Here is an 18,232-nt window from a genome sequence, read left to right on the forward strand (position 1 = left end):
CGGTAAGCCGCCGATGGCCACAGCGGTGGCTGCACTCCAGAAGACCAAAAAGCCAAGAGTTTAACGGATGTGTTGTTGCGATTATTTGGCCAAAGTATCTTTATCCCACATTTAGATTAGCTGCAAATGATGAGGGTGGGTGGGGGTTTTGCCGCAGGACACAGGTCACAGTATAGCCTGAGAACAAGGGGCTGTTCCTGTATGAACAAACAGTCTTGGGTGCTTTAAAACAGGGCCTGATTAGTCATATACTGAAACAACAGCTACACAAAAAAAGTAGTTTCTGTGCTTCTGATGTTTCATTGAATAAGTGTCTGTCTTGTACCTCTTGGGATCAGAAATTACAAAAAAAAATAAAAAAATAAATAAAGAGAAAGTCAAAACATATGAAAGATATAGTGCCAAAAAATATTCAAACTCTCATTTTGGAAAGTAAAAATGTATATCCAAATGGGGTAAATAGTACAGTATTTCCCTCTAATACGAGCTGAATAAAGTAACATGGTGGGTCAAGTTCAGAGTTAATGGCTAAAACACATGTGAGCCTAAATGTTTTATTTAGAAGTAAATTCATAATTTATTCAAAGTTGTTCATGGATCAAGCTTGATCAAGCAATGTTGCCGGGCAGCTTTCATTTAAACCTAGAAACCAGTAAACTGGGTCTTTATTTTTTCCTGGCACAAATCATTTAATATGATATATTTTAAAGCAAAATGCCCAGGTTGTAGCCGTTTAACAGATTGGATCCCTATTTGGTTGCCTTTTAATCTGAACTGGTATCAAGCCTGATTTTATTTTCTTCTTGTAAATTATGAGGCTTTTGCCTTCATCTTACTTTTGAGGAAAAGAAACATTTTTGCTGATCTAAAACCTGTTTTTAAATATGTGCACTGTGCCCATGCCCAGTGGACTAATGCATTTCCAAACTGCATTTTAAATCTGTTTCTTGCGAAGCTTTAAAATTTACTAAACTTTCCCAATCACCTGTAGCACCTTCTCAGCTTTTTAAAAGAATCTTGGGGAGAAGTCTATATTTTAGATAAAGTCTAATGTTAAGAGTTCAGTTGTTTTTTAAACTACAGGTTTAATTTGCTTCTAAAGCCTAAATCTCTTTACTAGGGAAAAAGATTAGGGCCATTCAACAACAACAAAAAATAGTCTATTCAATTCTGACTTTAATCTCAGAATTCTGAGAAAAAAGTCAGAATTGGATAGACTATTTTTTATTTTAATGGGCTTAATCCTCTTCCGTACTTTTCAGACCATCAGTCACCAAAAGAGAAGTGTTAGTTTTCAAATTAGGCTACGAGGACCTCTGCCATGTTTATGACAAAATGTATTTATTTGCATTCCAAAATTACGTCTTTCTTTACATCAGAGCATTATCAACTGAGCATCCATGCATCCTGAAAATGATTTTATGTAGAAGCCCTTAACAAATTAAATTAAATATCAGTGGAAAACAACAACAGAGCACATTAAAAGCTTTACGCAACTTCAAAAAAAAAAAAAGAAGCTGACTAGAAAACAGGTAACATCACAGTGTGGTACTTTGGAGTGCTCTTACATTGTGTCTAAGGTCTTTATTTACTCCCCAGCCTACCAATGCGCACCCCCAGCCCTCACCCCTCCTTCTTACAGCAGTTACATGTCACCACTAATGGACATCAAGTGCTTCCTATTTGGAGCTCTCTTCTGGACATACATTAGAGACAGAAAACCCATTTCTCCATCCATAGCACATCCAGCCACACACACACACACACACAAAACATTCAGGCTACTCACTTTCCACAGTGACAGTAGGATGCACTTAACAACCCAAAGATCGTTAAAGTTAAAAAGGAAGGAATAATGAAACAGGAATTAAAAGGATATTGTGCAGGTAGATTATTAACCATCTGATTAAAGATTGTAATGTTAGAAGTTAAAGTGATTCAAACACAAAACCTGCATTAAAGCTATACATCTCAGAGAGACTTGTTAGACAACTGTAAGAATGTTAAGAGCATTCAAATTCGGTTTGATTAATTCAGGTAGGCTTTATTAATTCCTGTGACGTTAAAGTGCTCCATTATAGGTCCCAAATGTAATAATTTATACGCTTCTATAATAAATATTAATATTTGTAGCCCTGGATCTATTATGGAGCACTATAAATATGCAAAAGTAGGTTTAGGATTATTTAAGTATTTCTGGATCTGGTATTACAGATGATTGGATTTTAAGAAAAGCCTTTGACAGGATGTGAAAACAGACGTTTTAATGAACATAAACCTGTTGGACATAACACAACAAAGTGCTTTTCACTTCATCCATCCAGTCTTTTGAATACCGTTTGGTAAAAACGTAAAAAGTGGCTCTTCAGTCTTTTACATTTATGGAAGCCAAAAACACCTCAGGAATTGGGTTGGGTAACTGCTCAGGTTCTCCCAGTCCTCCTCAGCTCCGTTTGTCCTGGATGTTCATCAGGCTGGCGTATGACTTTGCTCGATTGGCTGCAAAAAGACAACAACAGATTAAGTTCTAGAAGTACTGATATATTTTAAGATTCCAATAAACAACAGACAGATTTGTCAATCTGTAGGAGGAAATTTGTCACAGCAGGCAGCTGGCAGCAAGGTTCATCCAACATTTGCCACTCATTATTATCTATTTGAGCAGAGTGGAAGGGAAGCAGCTGCAGCCGAGAGTGTCCATGAGACATAGGTGGTGCTAAAAATGCATATTCACAGATGTTTGCACATTAGGATTTGGCCAGCAGGAGATTGTCAAGGTCTGATGACCGGATGGAAAAATATCCCATTTTAATGTGTCATGATATTCAGACCAATGTTAAAAAAAAAGAAATAAAGAAAGAAAACCTGATGATGTCTGTTTTATATAAGACAGAAATGCTTGTAAGCAATGAAAGTGCAGAAGCCAGTTTTTCAGCCAGCTGATGGGAAGTGCTAAGCAAGGTGCAGATGTTTTGTTACAAGGGAGCAGGGTAACTTTAACTTTAAAGATGTTTAGTTAGCTAGTATATAAAGGGGAGAAATTACTGTTAATGTTATACTTTTTACAATAAAATGCATCGTATTCATCTGTCGCATCATGTTATTGTTGATTGAACCTTTATTTTGCAACTATATTTAACCTAGGGCTGGGCAACGATTAAAATATTTAATCGCGATTAATCGCACTGATTAATCGCGATTAATCGCGATTAATCGCATTGTATTTACAAACTCCAAGAATGGATTCAAAAGTAGTGTAAAGAGCACTTTTATTTTAATGTTCTGCTGCCATATGAACAAAAGTGTTGTAACATTTGTAGCACTTATCAGTAACACATATTTAGTGTAAAGCTCAACTTAAACATGTAAAACAAAAAATAGCAATAATAATAAATTAAAGCTTATTGCCACTGACAGGGAATTCTCTTTATGGGGAAAAAATCTACAAAAAACAGGCAATTTCTGAGGTAACAGCAGGGAGCAGCATTACCATTTTATGTTCAATACCAAAGTTTAACTTGGCAGTGGTTCCAACTAACTTGTTTCTGTCATATTCCATGCTGGAAGAACTTTAAACTGAAATGCTTGCTAACTCGATATGCTTGCGTTTATTTGACGTTGACACGCGGTTTTTTGTTGTTGCTTTCTCGCGCGCATATAGTGAATGGCAGGGAAAAACAGGCAAAAATACATGGATACTTTGAAACGAGAAGCGACTTCACCGACGGCGTCTAAGCAGACCCCCCCCGCTCCGCTCCGCACAAAACTTGTTCCGGCCGCCAACTCACCGCCTCGCCCCGCCTAAGCTCGCTCGCGGTACCTGCGGGAAACACCGCCTTCCGCATGTCAGCTGTGTTTTTTTCCGGCCAGCACCTTTCTTCCTCTTTGAATCTGAGGCTTGGCTGACAGCGAGGTTATTGGCGCATTATCGCCAGCTACTGTTCTGATTCAAACCCCTACACCGCAGCAACAGACCTTCACAAAATAAAAGCATGTGACCAACATGCGTTAACGCGCGTTAAAGAAAATATCGCCGTTAATAGTCTAATGAGTTAACGCGAAATTAACGCGTTAACTTGCCCAGCCCTAATTTAACCAAAATGCAACAGTACCATCTTTGAAGTTCAGAGAAACCAAAAAAAACAAAAAAAAAAAAACTCTATAACTCATAATCAAATCCACAACACGACAGTCACGCAGCCACCCCCCCCCTCCCTCCCAATACCTCAACGATAAAGACCAGAATTTTCTCAAAAACCCCGTCAACAAATCTACCCGTGTGTGACAATGGAGGAATTAAGCTGGTTACTCACGGTGTATGAGCTTGCGTTTCTTTTGTTCCGAGTGAAGGAAGCTGCTCAAGTAGAAGATGATGGGCAAAAAGAGCATGAAGCAGGACACCGCAATGACAGGAATTGTCTCCTCGCGGGGGATGGAGCAACCAAAGTTTTTGCTCCAGAGTTTGCGGGTCACATTCATCTGAAACGAGGCGATGAATTCAGTCAGAGGATAAAAATCAGCAGCCCAGAGTCCCAGAACACAATTAACTCGATCCAATCAGACCAAATTCCCTGTTTTATAGGTTAAAAATCAGTTTAGTGAACCTTGTGGTCACCTTGTGTTTTTGTTTATTTTCCCCATACCGTACGAACACCGTAAGCAATTTAGAAAGTGCAAAACAGTGTAGTGTAGACATATTCCTCTAGGAGATGCCGTTTTCCCTCCTCACAATAAACACATTCTCCCACATCATACATACCGCGTCCTCCAAGTCAATACAGAGGGTTTTGTTCCCCTCCATGCGACTGTACAGATCATTCAGCCTCTTGTAAGCATCTTTGCAGTTTTTGCACAGTTCTGTGAGGTTACCCTGTGTGGATGAGTGCAGAAGAGAGTCATCAGAGTCAATTTATAGAACAGAAAACAAAAGAAGTCATAGACATCAACCTGGTCATGCCATACCTGTTTATACTTCTCAAAACATGTGATGGTTTGATTGAGAAGAGTGAGGTAGTACAATGTGTCATTGTTCGGTCCACTTAAGTCCTTGACGCACTCTGCACAACCATAAAAAAAAAAAAACGGGGTTAAACACCCTTAAGTTTGTGGTGGTAATAATAATAATAATCTTAATTTGTCATTGCAACTTTTTGTGCAGTCCAGAGAAGTTTGTCCTTTGCATTTAAGCCATCCTTTAGGGAGCAGTTGGCTGCCACTATGCGGTCAGCAGGGAACATTCTGGGACTGGGATTCAAACCGGGGACCTTGTAGCCATCCCAAGATCCATGCACCTTGCTCTAACCACTACGCCACCCCTACCAAGGTGCATTACATCATGATGTGGAGGTGTTTTATAAGATGCCTTATTAATGTTATGGTTCTTAAAAGGTAAATGAAACCTTACATTAGTCCATAATTAGATACTGACAAATATTTCAAAAATACATCTTTCTTAGTTTTAGCCTTCTTTTTGTCACTTGTCTTCTTTTTTTTTTACTCGTAAAAGCTAACATGCTTAGGTTAAAAACCATAAATGAGGCTGATGTTGGGGCTGAGGCTGCATTTACAACAACAGCTATTTATTTTTTTGGTTGTTTTGTTTCCTTCATGACCAAATCATACTTATGTGTTTGAATGGTCCAGTCAGAGACCAAAAATAACTTCTATGTAGAACCAATTTCAAGGCTTAAAAGTTGATCTTCACAAATGCTTCTCATCCAATCTGACTGGGTGTTAGTTATATCGATGGTCCGGATGGTTTTTGCATGTCCAGCAAGCAGAGACGAAAGCTCTCAGCAATCAAGACTATTACACTTTTAATAAAGCAGCAGGTCATGTAAAGTGACACACTGTTCAATTGCAGCGCAACACAGTTTTGTTTTTGTTTTGCTTTTTTCTATAAAAACAAAATGTAGTAAGGTTATTTATTTCTACTTTAAAAATGTTCATTTTTATAGCCTCAACAATTTCCTCACAAGGACTCAAAGTGTTGGGGGCATTTCTCCATCGTTTTCTTTTTGGGACATCAATCAGTCCATTTACAATATTATCTAAAATATACTCTGTCAGAGCTTTTGTTTGTGTAAGTGACCAGTGCACTCTCTGAAACGATGCCCTGCATTCTTTGTGGCCGACATAAAAAATTAGCAAGTAAATCTGCCACATCGGATGCAATTATGATCACTGGATTTTCTCCCTGGCAGTGAAGGAGGACAAATTCGTTACAATCCAGGTCACATGTTTGAAGGGAGTGTGTGCAGCTCACTGGAGTTTAAAGAAGCCCCAAAGACAACAGATCTGTCGGGGGTTTGTTTTACTAGAAAATCTTAAAACTGTTTTGCTGGAGGACTTACGTATGCAGTTTGATCTTTGCCAAATGGTATCCATGTTGCTGTTCAGCAGGAAAACGAGCATCAGCCGGTCGCTGCGCAGGATGCTGTCCCTGCAGCTCACGTTGCCAGGACCCATCTAAAGAGACATATAATCATGCATTCAATTTCCTGATTTATGCAAGTATCTCCTTTTTTGATTATCAATATATTTTCAATAACTAGACAACGATAAAACGATTAAATACCAGCATGTCTGAAAGGCTCGCAGGCAACACGACAGTGAAAAAGTGACTTCCTCAAATAGTCACATTACCGAACTCGTGACTGAGTCGCCAGCGCGTCCACACATCCAGCTGAGAGCCTTGATATTAACACGCTACAGACACATTGTGTGCCTTTCTCTCATACCTGGTCTGATGAGATGTTGAGAAAGACTTCAGAGAGGCTGTGATACTCTGGGAAGCAGTTCTGACACACTTTGACGGGTCGCGCAGCCGGAACCAGGCAGTCCACAAACGCCACATAGCGCTGACCGAAGAGCCGGAGCAGCTCCGCGCAGTACTCGCTCACTTCCAGGTCCTCGGGGAAGGAGGACCGCAGAGCGACGGAGAAGGCAGGCTCCACGGCAGGCTTAAAAACAACAGGGCTGACCACGGCAGAGGAACCAGGGCTCACATAACTAGGAGCTTGCTGCGGTGTTGTCGCTGAAACCGGAGCGGTGACGTTCACGGCGTCAGAAACTCCGAAAGCGTAGCTATTTATGAATATAAGTACAAAAACAGAGTTATATCTGTGCAGCGACATGGCTGGGAAAAAGGAGCTTTGTTTTTGCCCCCGTTACTCCAAACAACCCATGACTTCCTCGTTTTCAACCAGCCGGGTCATGTGACTAGTGCGCAGTCTCGCGAGAAAGTCCCTGTGAAGGTTAATGAACTACAATGGAACTTTAAATAATCACTAATTGTTGCTCTTTTGTCCCTCTATGCTCAAACTACTAAAGTTCCATATATTAAATAAGAGATAAATAAATCTGGGAATAATAATATAAACATACTATATATATATATATATATATATATATATATATATATATATATATATATATATATATATATATATATATATATATATATATATACATTAGTGTTTTATTGTTTTTATAATTTATATTGAATTTAAAGCCATGGAGATGCTGTGGATTGAACCCAGTACCTGCGCTCTACCACTGAGCTACATCCCCAGCCATCTCGTCCTCGTGTGTCTGTCATTGATATGCACAGCATCATGATATATTAACTCTTGACAAACTACATGCTGCAATATCTCAGTTTCAAAGTGTTGCAAACAGGTTCCACATTTACTCTTGAAGATGGACTGAGCTAAATCCAGGAAAACCCAGGAAGAAAACCTGCTGGAGGATGCAACAGACTTGATAACCTTCTAGCAGGATGCTCCCCATCCAATCTAACTGCATTTGAACTATTTAGCCAAAATGTGCAAAGCTGATAGAAGCTGTAGTGGTCTCTGCAAGATGTGATTCAGAGAGGATACATTGCAGTTAAACAACTATGGATCTTTCTCCTTCTGCTTTACAGTTATATGCAACTTCTATCTATCAATCCATCTATCTGACTGTGTTTACTCTGTGGTGTTGGTCACTATAGTTTCAGTGAGGGGGGGAAGTGTAATTATGCCTGTTGGAAAGAGATAGCCCTTTCTCCTGCTCTCCTCGTTATTTATGGGTTCTTGACATCACGCATTTTCGCGACGCGCAGCAAATAATCACGGAGTCAAGGTATAAACGACATGGGCTCCAGTCCTGATTGAGATAATTGTCAAAACCTCCGTCGAAATCAAGCGACCGCAGTCAATGGTCGTTAATGTGAAATTAGCGGCTCTTGATAACTCGAGGCCGCATCAATTCCGCAGTCATCAGAGCCTAATGAAAATAAGCGGGGAGAGAATGAGGCGATGCGCTCACGGCCCACTCTGATGCCTCCTCTGATAATTCTGGCCCCTGATGCTGCTCTTGCTGCACATGGCACCGGCAGCTCATTAACTCTTCTTCTCCTGACCAGAGTTCACTTTAATTGTTCGGATGGCCCTTACTCCTTTATTATTTTTTCCAGCATGGCAGATTGAAAAAAAAAAAAAAAAAAGAAATGATCACAGCACAAACTTTGAAGGATCTGGTGGCGTTTTGTACAGTTTCACAAAAAGCCTTAACTTTATCTCGATTAACCTCAGTATTAGCAGCAGTGGTTTCTGGATTCATTGAAATACATGTGCTGATTTTGACCCACGTTTTCCACGACTTTCTTAATATTCAGCAGACACCCAAGCAGGATTTCTTCTCTAAGGAGATGACCAAGCAATGCCTTGATTAGCATCTAATAGATAGAAAAACGGAGAGGACAAAAATCACTAAATCACTAATTGGGTCCATAAATTAGAGGATGTGATGATTAGGGCTCTTCACGAGCTAGGCAAAAGAAGCCCCTGATGATTTAGAGCACAATAGACACATACTCTACAGTTCTGCTGTGCAGGGAAGCCGAGAATAGGAAGTGAAGTGGTATATTGGAAGTATAGTCCTAAAGGTCTTTAGCTACTACTGCAAGACAATAAGGAAATAAGTATGACAAAGAAAAGTTAGGCACACTTGCTTTGGCAGAAAAACATAACAATAATCAACTATCTAAAGCTAATGCATGCTTCAAACAGCCCCCGAGGAGCCTTAGATCATTTACAAGGTTTGTCATCAAAAAGACATCTGGCAAAAAAAATTGGAATCTCTAAATCTGCGTGCTTTAACCAGATGAGAATGGAATTGTGCTTTCGTGCAGCATTGTGTGAAACAATGAATGAATATTCAGAAAAGGGCCTCATACCCAAATATGAGCCATAATGAATATATAATCCAAAACATGGAGAACCATCAACACACCTAAAATCAGCCTTCTTCAATTATTATCTCAGTCTTATGATCTCTCTGGCAAATTTGTGGACCCCTGGATGACCCAGGGGTCCACAAATTTGTGTATCGTGCAAAGATAAAGGGTCAAAGATTCACCTCTCTGTTTGCTCCAACCTTGTAACCTGTTAAAGGAGAAAACTACAACTTCTCCTGTTTGTTAAAAGTTGAAGGTTTATAAATATCTAACAGCAGGTCTGCCAATAAATGTTGAACTTTCTCCTCGATTGATAAATGTATTCTGATATTGTGTTCTTTTCCTAACATTTTCCTAACATTTTCGTGCTTACTGGAATAAATGTCTAGTTTTATTTCTAAGACATTTTACATTACATTTGATCTTTGCCAGTGTGTGCCAATAAATGTCATCAGCACTACAAGTATCAGTAGAAAAAAAAGCAATGTGAGCAATGATTTAATGTTTCTATCAAAAGTGTGGTGTATGGTCCTCAAACAATTGATAATAGAGGATCGTGTTCTTTCCCAAAGAAAACGGAGTAAGCTTTAAAAACGTCAAGTACATTAAAGTTTCATTTTTAACAAAAATGTTCAACCATGCTGTGTAACCGACTGCATTAAATCTTTGTTTTGGAGGCAGTTAAAGTGTTCAAATTAATGCATACCTCCAACCGTTGTTGAATTATATTAGATGAGAGAAAAAGTGAATGGTGGACATTATTACCTTGGAGGAATTGCAGCTGGAATTTTCAGAAATTAAAAAGAAAAGCAAAAAGATTTGTTTCTGACACTTCATCTTTCATCTATTCAGCATCCAAACAAAGCAGATGATGAAAGGCCTTTAATAACCAGAGTTAAACATATAACTTGCAGTTTTAGATCAGTGATTTGCTTCTTGATAACTGATTTTGGCATGACCCCTTGCACCCAGGCCTGAACAGAAGGGTTAACTCCGACTAGATTTAAACCCGGGGAGAGAAAATAGCTGTAAAGTTATGCAGAAGTTATTCTTCATCCTTTGGGCCGTCCCTAATCCGCCAAAAACCTCATTCATTCACCGGAGAACTGTGCCTCCTTTCTAGTCCCCCCTTCTCTATACAGCATAAAGTCAGACTGCATTTAATGGTTATGTCGGGATGGGAGAAGGGCTTTCTTCTTCCCCTTTTTCTTCAGAATATTGCCCTTTTCGTCCTGTGAGTCTCCCAACCCGCAGGGACCCCCATATTCTTCCCTTCAGCGTCTGACTCACATCTCAAACTAACCCCGATTTTCACCACTTTGCTGGGAATTGCTGCGACTGATAATAGAGATTTCGTTTTCATTTTATACGCTTGACTTAGTTATTGTTGCTTTTCTCCTCTCCCGTGATTCTCCTCTTTTCCAGGGATTAGCCCTGACTTCGCCCGCTACACTGGCCCGCCGAAGTGCCCCTGAGCCCCAGGATGACAATTGACACAGATCAAGGCGGGCCTATTCTTTGCCTGTTTGAAAGGAGCCGAGCTGAGTCGGGTTCAAATGGAGGAGTTTTAATTGAAGGAGCCTAACAGATGCTGTTTAGTTCAATGTCCCAGCAAAAAAGCTAATTTTATTCCATTTTTAGTTATTTAACTCAGTTGTGCCTAATACAGCATAGTACGATCATGCATTGGGTATGGGCACATGGATGATGACAAATTTAATGGTGAAAAAAGGAGCAGAAAGTGAGGTAAAAACACGTCTTTATTTGTGATGATAATAAAAAAGTGATTGTGACAATACAATGGTATACAAAATATTTTCATAGGATTCTAAAACCACAGGAAGTATGATCATTTCTACTAATAATCCAAAAATATTCAGAATGACAAGAATTTTCTAAATAGCATCTGTTGTATTTCATGCTACTGCAAATAGTTTTTTGGCTTAGGTGCATTTTAAAGCACTTTTGTTAAGCATGTCCTTGTTCAGTGTGCTTCACTGTAGTTGCTCTTGTATGGAAGAGCCTTGTATTTAAATAATTGGCTGCCTGCCGCTTCTTGTGTGCCTGCATTTGGGTCCTTCAACCAACATCACCCTCAATTTTACATCAAGAAAGTAGAAATATGGTTAAAAAAGTAATAATAATGAGGATTATGACACTCTTTTAGAACCACCCAGAGAGAGAAAGTAAATAATTACTTTTGGCTAATGGGATATGGGATGGTACTGAAGTGTTAAAAGGTGTCAGATTAGAATCATGAGGTTTATACAAATGGGGATTTTAACTTAAGTTTCTAGTAGCAGTCAGTGCATTTAAACACAAGTCAGATATGTTTAAGACGATCAGATATTAACCGTGATAAGAATAAATCATAGACTTTGTGTTAAATTACACATGTAGCCTGAAATTATAGTGTGTCTGTTGTATTGATGGCAGATGTTGGATGACCTGCATTGTGTTTAATATGTAATGTCTGTCAAAACAAAGACAAAAGACAGACTTGAGTAGTAGACCAATTTCACTATACTATGTATATAACTTATTTCTATTATTATTATCACCATTATTGTTATTATAATTATTGCTACCATTATTACTAGTATATGTTTATGTCCACAGTGATCGTCACCCTTGGTAAAAATAATTAAAAAAGTCTTAAATAAATCTTTTTTAGTGTGTGTACAGGTGAACAATCTCCCGCTGAGATTTTCTTTTCCTTTTTTTTTCTTTTTTTATAAAACTAGTAAGTAATTTGAGGTCATTTATTAAATGAAGGGACAAAATTGTTACTATTACTCGGTCACTTTTGAAACATTGTTTCGGATCCTTAACAAATACTGTAAAACAAACACTACCTTTTTTTTTTTTTTTACATGTGCATTTTTTTTTTTTTTGATTTGTCCATTATTATTTTAGTAATCCAATGGTTCATGTTGCTTAGTTTTAGGAGTGTTCATGTTTTTTCCTGTGTTTGTATTTAGTTTCTGCTCTGAGTTGCAGTCTTTAGCTTAAGGTTATTCTCCATAGATTTTAGTTCCTCTTTCATTTCGAAAAGTTTCCATGAGCTCTTTGTATTTAAATCTGTTACTCCTGCTTGTAAATTCCTTTTCCACATTTTGGTTTGAATCTCGATTAATGTTTACGTCAGATGGTTCTCTGCTTCTAGTTTGTACTCTTTTTTTTTCTGAGGCTTTGAATCCCCGGTTCTCGGGCGGACTCTGAACCATTTTCTCCTATCTGCTCAGTTTTACCTATTATTATTATTATACCTATTAGCTCTGCATGTCCCCCTCACAGCTGACATTCATTCTGTAATTAGACCCATCTGTGTTCATTCTAGTAATCTCACTCCCTAGTATTTAAGTCTCTCTGTTTCTGTTATTCTCTGCTGGATTCCACAGTTGCTATTGCCCTGCTGCCTGTTTAATATCACCATGCGCTGTAGGTGCTTTATTTTTTCACAATTAAACCTTCACTCAGCCATGTGCATCTCTTTGTCCTGCTGTCATTTGTGTCCATAGCAAACATAAACTTGGAGTCTAGACTCTACTGGGAGTTTACATGGAACCATCCATGTGGTTTCACCAAATGGTACCAAGGGTGTATTCACACCAGGAAAGGCCCATGGTCCGTTTGTTTGGTTCAGTTCAAAAGGGGACCAAAGTTTGGTGTGGTTTGCTTTCACATTGTTCTGTTTGCAAGTGAACTATAACTTGTAAACAAAGCCACACATGTGATGATTGTTGCTCCCACTGGGCAGAAATGACAAGGATGGGATGTAGCACAGACCAGGTAATGGCAGAAAACTATCACAGCAATACTGCATGCAGCACCTTTTGTTTTGCATATTTGTATTGCTATTAGAGCTGATAAATCATTGTGAGCAGCAAGAGAAGGTCCTGCAACCCCGGTTTTGGGACATTTTGATTTTTGACAGGTATCGGTGAATGCTTCCTGCCTGCTGAAGGAGTCCCACAGCGTGCTGGAAGCAGCAACAGACGCCAGCAGGCATGATTTGAGCACTACATTCCCCACTACAGTGGCTTGCAAAGTCCAAAGAGACATACGTTTTCTGTTGTTGGTTCGGATCAAGGCCAATTTTGTATTCAAACTAGAAGTGTACCACACCAGAGTCTGTTTAAAAATGGACCGAGACCATTCAAAAAAAGTGGGTCTCAGTCCGGTGGGTTCGTCAGGACAAGGGTTTGCTCGAGTGTATTCACTCCTGCACAAAAGGTCCAGACCCAGGACCAAGAGGGGGAACCAACTCTGGTCTATTTAAAGTGAACCAAATGCGGCTGGTGTGAATACATCAGACTGAGCTTTTCAGAAAGAAAAGCTCCAGGTGGGAAAAAAAGGATGACGGTTAAGTAAGGCAAGGGCATAAGCCTTGAGTTGGCTCAGTCAAAAACAAAACTAAAAAATATTTTGTTTTAATAATTCCTTTCCTGGTTCTTTGGGTCGTGCAATGTGTGGAGGGCTCGTGTGGAGTAAACAAGGGAAATAAATCCTGCAAGAATAAAATGTTTGTTCTTATGCACACTGATTTCCATCAATTTATTTAGCCCAAAATGTTGTTCATACTTTGTGCACACCAGCTGAGGAAAGGGATAGAGGTTTTAACAGGAAGCGGTCTAATAGATTCCCAGGTGTCACCATAAAAACCCTGCGGCTCTATTTATCAAATACATTTGCTGTATCTTCCTCGGTCATTCACTGTGGAGGAGCCGTAAGAAGGTAATCGTCATTGACTGCGTTTTGTGCACTCATGTGAGTCAGTTAGGTGAGGCTATCTTTTGGAAAAGTCCAGTCTGTGCTCACACAGAGGGATGGGGAGGGGGGGGGGTGTAATTTCCAAACACGAAGCCGACAGCAGCGACACAAAAGCTGCATTGACTTCCTCACTGCTGGTCGTCTCCAGGGGATGGTCCCACTCCCCGCTTACCCTGCTCACCCCGCTCATCCAGGCCGTCACTCCTGAGAGGCAGGACGACTTGTTCCATAACAAGACGCGAAACTGACTTCTTTCAGCTCCAGTGAACTGGACATAAACCCCGACTGACAACCTCCAGTGCCCAAACAGAACGGGGAGGACGGGTGGGCCGGGACACAGAGGAAGAGAGGTGGGGGCAGCACAGGGCTCCCTAAATAAAGTTGTTTTGCATGTTTAATCCCTCAGAAAAAAAAGACAAAAACTTATTTTTAACAGCCATTAGAAATATGCATGCAGCTCCTCTGAACGTCTCTCACAGGTGTGTGCCAGTTTTTTTTTTTCTGTTTATATAAATTAGGATTTCTCTCCAGGGCCCCCTCAGAGCCAACCACCCCGCCACTCTCCACCTCTCTCAGAGCTCAGTGTGTTACAGCTATGAAAGCGCGACGTGCTGTAAATGTAATGGGCCGGAGGTGATTGTTTCTGACAAGCAACAAAACACATCGTCCCTCCCCTCAAATTAGTCCCCCAGGAGGGGGTGGGGTTAGGGGTTCACGTCCCAGGAGACACATGGACGCGACAGCATGCCAGCATATAGCATGAGCACGCATGATACTCAATATCAATGTTAACAGGGAAATTCAATACAAATAGGCAGTAAAAAAAAACGGAACAGGTCTTTTGAAACCTTGTGCAAAATGTAATTTCAAATAAAAATTTTGGTGAAAGATGCTCCTGAGTCTGGAAAAGGATTCAAAGAAGTTTTAAAATAATCTAAAATTATTTTTAATTATGGAAAACAGTCATTAACAAACTCTGCCAATATGAACTGGTCTAGTTTTTCAGAGAGGTTCACCTCTAGAGCAGACTGCAAGATGTTCCTGAATAATCCAAAACCCATCACATTTCCTCATAGGGCCTACAGGGGGGTCTTGCTACTGTTGATATGAAGGGGCATCCCTTCCAATCAGAAAGAGGCAGCACAGGTATCATGATTCTAGCCTGGCTGTCTATGGATCGGCCTCTGCACACAGCAATTATTATTATCAGCTGCACCTGCTCCCCGCTGCCACTGCCTAATTAGCCTTATTCAGTTCACCTGCTCATCTGCCTTTATATACTGGGCTTCCACAGTCCCACCAGTGCCAGACTATTGTAATCATTCTGTGAGTAAATGTCCAGTCTCTAGCCCCATTTACAATACCCTTGTTAAACCGATCCATGGTGAGCTCGGATCGAGATTGGATCAGTTAACCAAGCCGAGCTTGGTTAACTGATCCACGGTAGGGAAGCTAGTATTATTATGAATGTCTGAAACTGCACTGCAAAAAGAGGGACTCAAGCAAATCAAAATGGCGGCGCCCGTAACATTCAGGAAGTTATGCTTCGTTATAATTGCTTTTTTGCGTAGAGTCAGGCGAAGACGGCAACCTTTGGTGAATTTACTTGACAGAGTCGGCTTTTGGGAAGTAGATAAGACAAACAATAGTCTAATCAGGATTTACAGACGCAGGAAACAATAACAGATGTTGAGGTTCATCACACTGCTAAGCAGAATCATCACTGGAAACCGTGTGGCACGTTAAGGAAGCTAGTATTTTTATGAATGTGTGAAACCGCAAAATTAGTCAGCTGACTGTAAGGAGATGACGCGGTCTGCTCATGCGCTCTTTGTTATCTGAGAACCGAGCCAGGGAAAAACCAGGCCGAGCCCACTCATCAAACTGGTCTAGATTTAGCGCGGTCCGGTTGTGTCTGACACAGTTCAGTTTGCAATCCATTTACACTCAAAAGTTATCTCAGTTACCGAGCTCGGACCGTTCTCTGCACGGTTAAAGAAGGGTCGTGTAAACAGGGTATCTGTCTGTGTTTTTGACCAGGTTCTTTCCTTTTGGATTTTCTCCCCTTGCTCATGTTAAACACTTTATACAACATCTTTTATGTGTTTTATATTATGTTTTACTCAAGATGCTTATAATATAAAGTTGCTTGTAACCTCTTTAATGTGTTTGTGTATGCTCTAAGTACTTGCTCAGCACTTTGGTCATCTGTGCTGTTTTTAAAGTGCTTATAAATAAAGTTGGTTTGTCTTGGCTTATTGATTCTCCGCTTGCTGGATATTTACTTGGGCTTCACCTTGACCACAAATCCTGCCCAGTTGCTGCCGCTCAGTGCCTGTCCAGAGTTGTCAAACCCTTCTGCTAAGAGCCTTGTTAGGTATAAGCTTTGCTTTATTTATAATTAAATCATTTAAACTGCAACACTGTTTCACATTGAATTTGTGGGTTTCTGTCTGTTCTGGTGCACTGGAACAGGTTTGACTTAAATAGAAGTTGTGCAAGAAGAAAAGAGGCTTTTTAAGAAAAATGTGAAGGTTTGCGAGAGAAAATATGGACTTCTGGGATAAAGTTCTTTGGACAAGTGAGTCTAAAATTGAATGGTTTGGACACCAGAAGACCAATTTGTCATAAAACAAATTGGGCATTTCCAGAGAAGAGCCTCAAACAAACTGATTGGCATAGAGATGGAAGTGTCATGGTTTTAGGGCTCCTCTGCTACCTCTGGACTTGTCCTGCTCACTGTCAGAAACCACCATGAGTTCTAACGTGTGCCAGAGGGTGCACACGTTTTTTAAAAATCTGTCCAAAAAAAAAAAAAAAAACTTAAGCAGAGAATTAAGTAATGTGATATTTTGCCAACGGTATAGGAAATAAATAATGTCCAAATTACAATTTTTTTTGGAAAATAAATAGCTAAAAGTGGGAATCAAATCCCTTCAAGGCAAGGCAAATTTATTTGTATAGCACATTTCAGTACAGAGACTATGCAAAGTGATTTTAGTTTTTAGAAAACAACCAGAGAATATGTTTTACCTGCAAGATTTTCAAGTCACTGAGCTGTTTTTTGTTTAGTTTTCTGTGGGTCGGTATGTTTTATTGCAAACAATGCAATGAAGCTCAGTTCTTTCTGAGCGAAAGTCCGGTGTCCTCCAATTTAAGCCTGTTTGCTGTTGTAATGACTCGGATAATTTGTACAGGCAAGCTGAAGACGGGTATCCCCAGAGAATGATGCCACCATCACCACCATGTTTCACATTGGGATAGTGTGTGCATGGGTCTGTTTAGTAATTCTTTAAATGAAAATCCATGTTCATATTTGTCTCATAGTTCTCTTTATTTCTTATACTAAGTAAGAGCAACAATATTTGAGGATAGTTAATGCAATAATTAATTTATGGTGATAGCAAAATATGTCAGGCATCTCCCAACATGTTTAATGGTCCTGGAGATGTGGACAATGGTCTGCAGGTAATCTAATAAAACATTAAGTTATTTATTTGTGCTTTGCAGACCAACAATAAGTGTTTGGATGTATACGTGTGCAGTCATATGTCAATGTGTATATGTATGTTTGCACGTATATTCAATGATTTATTTAGATATTGACTTTAGGGTTTTATAAACTTATAAGTAAAGCATAAATTAGGATTATTGTTTATTTATGTTATGGGCTATAAGAAGGAGAAGGGGTATGATTTAATAAGTTTTACTTGTTCACACTCCTTTTCAGACATAGTCACCAAATATATATGCAATATGGTGTTTGTAATATATAGAGGTATTTTGTATCTGTTAAATTTTATATTTTAGTGGATTGTCTGAGAATATTCCTTCTTTAATTCATTCAAATTATTACTTTAAATTAAAAGTAATCAGATTTTTATGATGCTTATTGCTACGGTGCAGGTATTTTATCCAAAGACAACCTAGGTTGAATGTTAGCTCGTCAGTTTAGCTTTAAAGTAAGCCCTGATTTGTGAACGGGGGGAGGATTTGGAGGAGTGGTGGAGGGCTCGATGCGCAGGGAAGCCTCTCCTGGGCCAAAAGAAAAGGATTTGGCCCAGATGCAGGCAGCGATGTTAACTTTGAGTGGCCCCTGTGGCTCAAGCTCGCCCCCCTCCTTCTTACTTCCCAAGCCCCCAGGTTGCCTTTGCATGACATCATTCCCAAACTATGCCCCCCATACCCATGTGAATCTGAGCTGTCACAATCGGCAGCCACCCCCCATTAGACTGT

The 18,232-nt window shown here is 39.7% G+C and overlaps 1 protein-coding gene across 1 annotated transcript; it reads right to left on the reverse strand.

Annotated features, from left to right (window-relative positions):
• Positions 1 to 1,324: 1,324 nt before the first annotated feature.
• ostm1 (osteoclastogenesis associated transmembrane protein 1) lies at positions 1,325 to 7,225 on the reverse strand. The gene is made up of 6 exons (XM_012867328.3): positions 6,741 to 7,225; positions 6,354 to 6,468; positions 4,963 to 5,057; positions 4,760 to 4,870; positions 4,314 to 4,479; positions 1,325 to 2,499 (listed from the first exon to the last, which is right to left on the reverse strand). Exons 1-6 carry the CDS (start codon positions 7,134 to 7,136, stop codon positions 2,444 to 2,446), a joined length of 939 nt encoding a protein of 312 aa, XP_012722782.2. The 5' UTR covers positions 7,137 to 7,225; the 3' UTR covers positions 1,325 to 2,443.
• Between the last annotated feature and the right edge of the window lie 11,007 nt (positions 7,226 to 18,232).

The sequence above is a fragment of the Fundulus heteroclitus genome, chromosome 15 (genome assembly GCF_011125445.2).
Source record: "Fundulus heteroclitus isolate FHET01 chromosome 15, MU-UCD_Fhet_4.1, whole genome shotgun sequence".
Classification (NCBI taxonomy): domain Eukaryota; kingdom Metazoa; phylum Chordata; class Actinopteri; order Cyprinodontiformes; family Fundulidae; genus Fundulus; species Fundulus heteroclitus.

Excerpts from the sequence above, each read along its gene's own strand:
- ostm1 (XM_012867328.3), bottom strand. The coding sequence starts at position 7,136 with ATGTCGCTGCACAGATATAACTCTGTTTTTGTACTTATATTCATAAAT. Across the intron at positions 4,480-4,759 it reads GTATTGACTTGGAGGACGCG|ATGAATGTGACCCGCAAACT; the intron begins GTATGTATGATG and ends GCCTCGTTTCAG. Across the intron at positions 2,500-4,313 it reads GAAACGCAAGCTCATACACC|CCAATCGAGCAAAGTCATAC; the intron begins GTGAGTAACCAG and ends GTCTTTTTGCAG.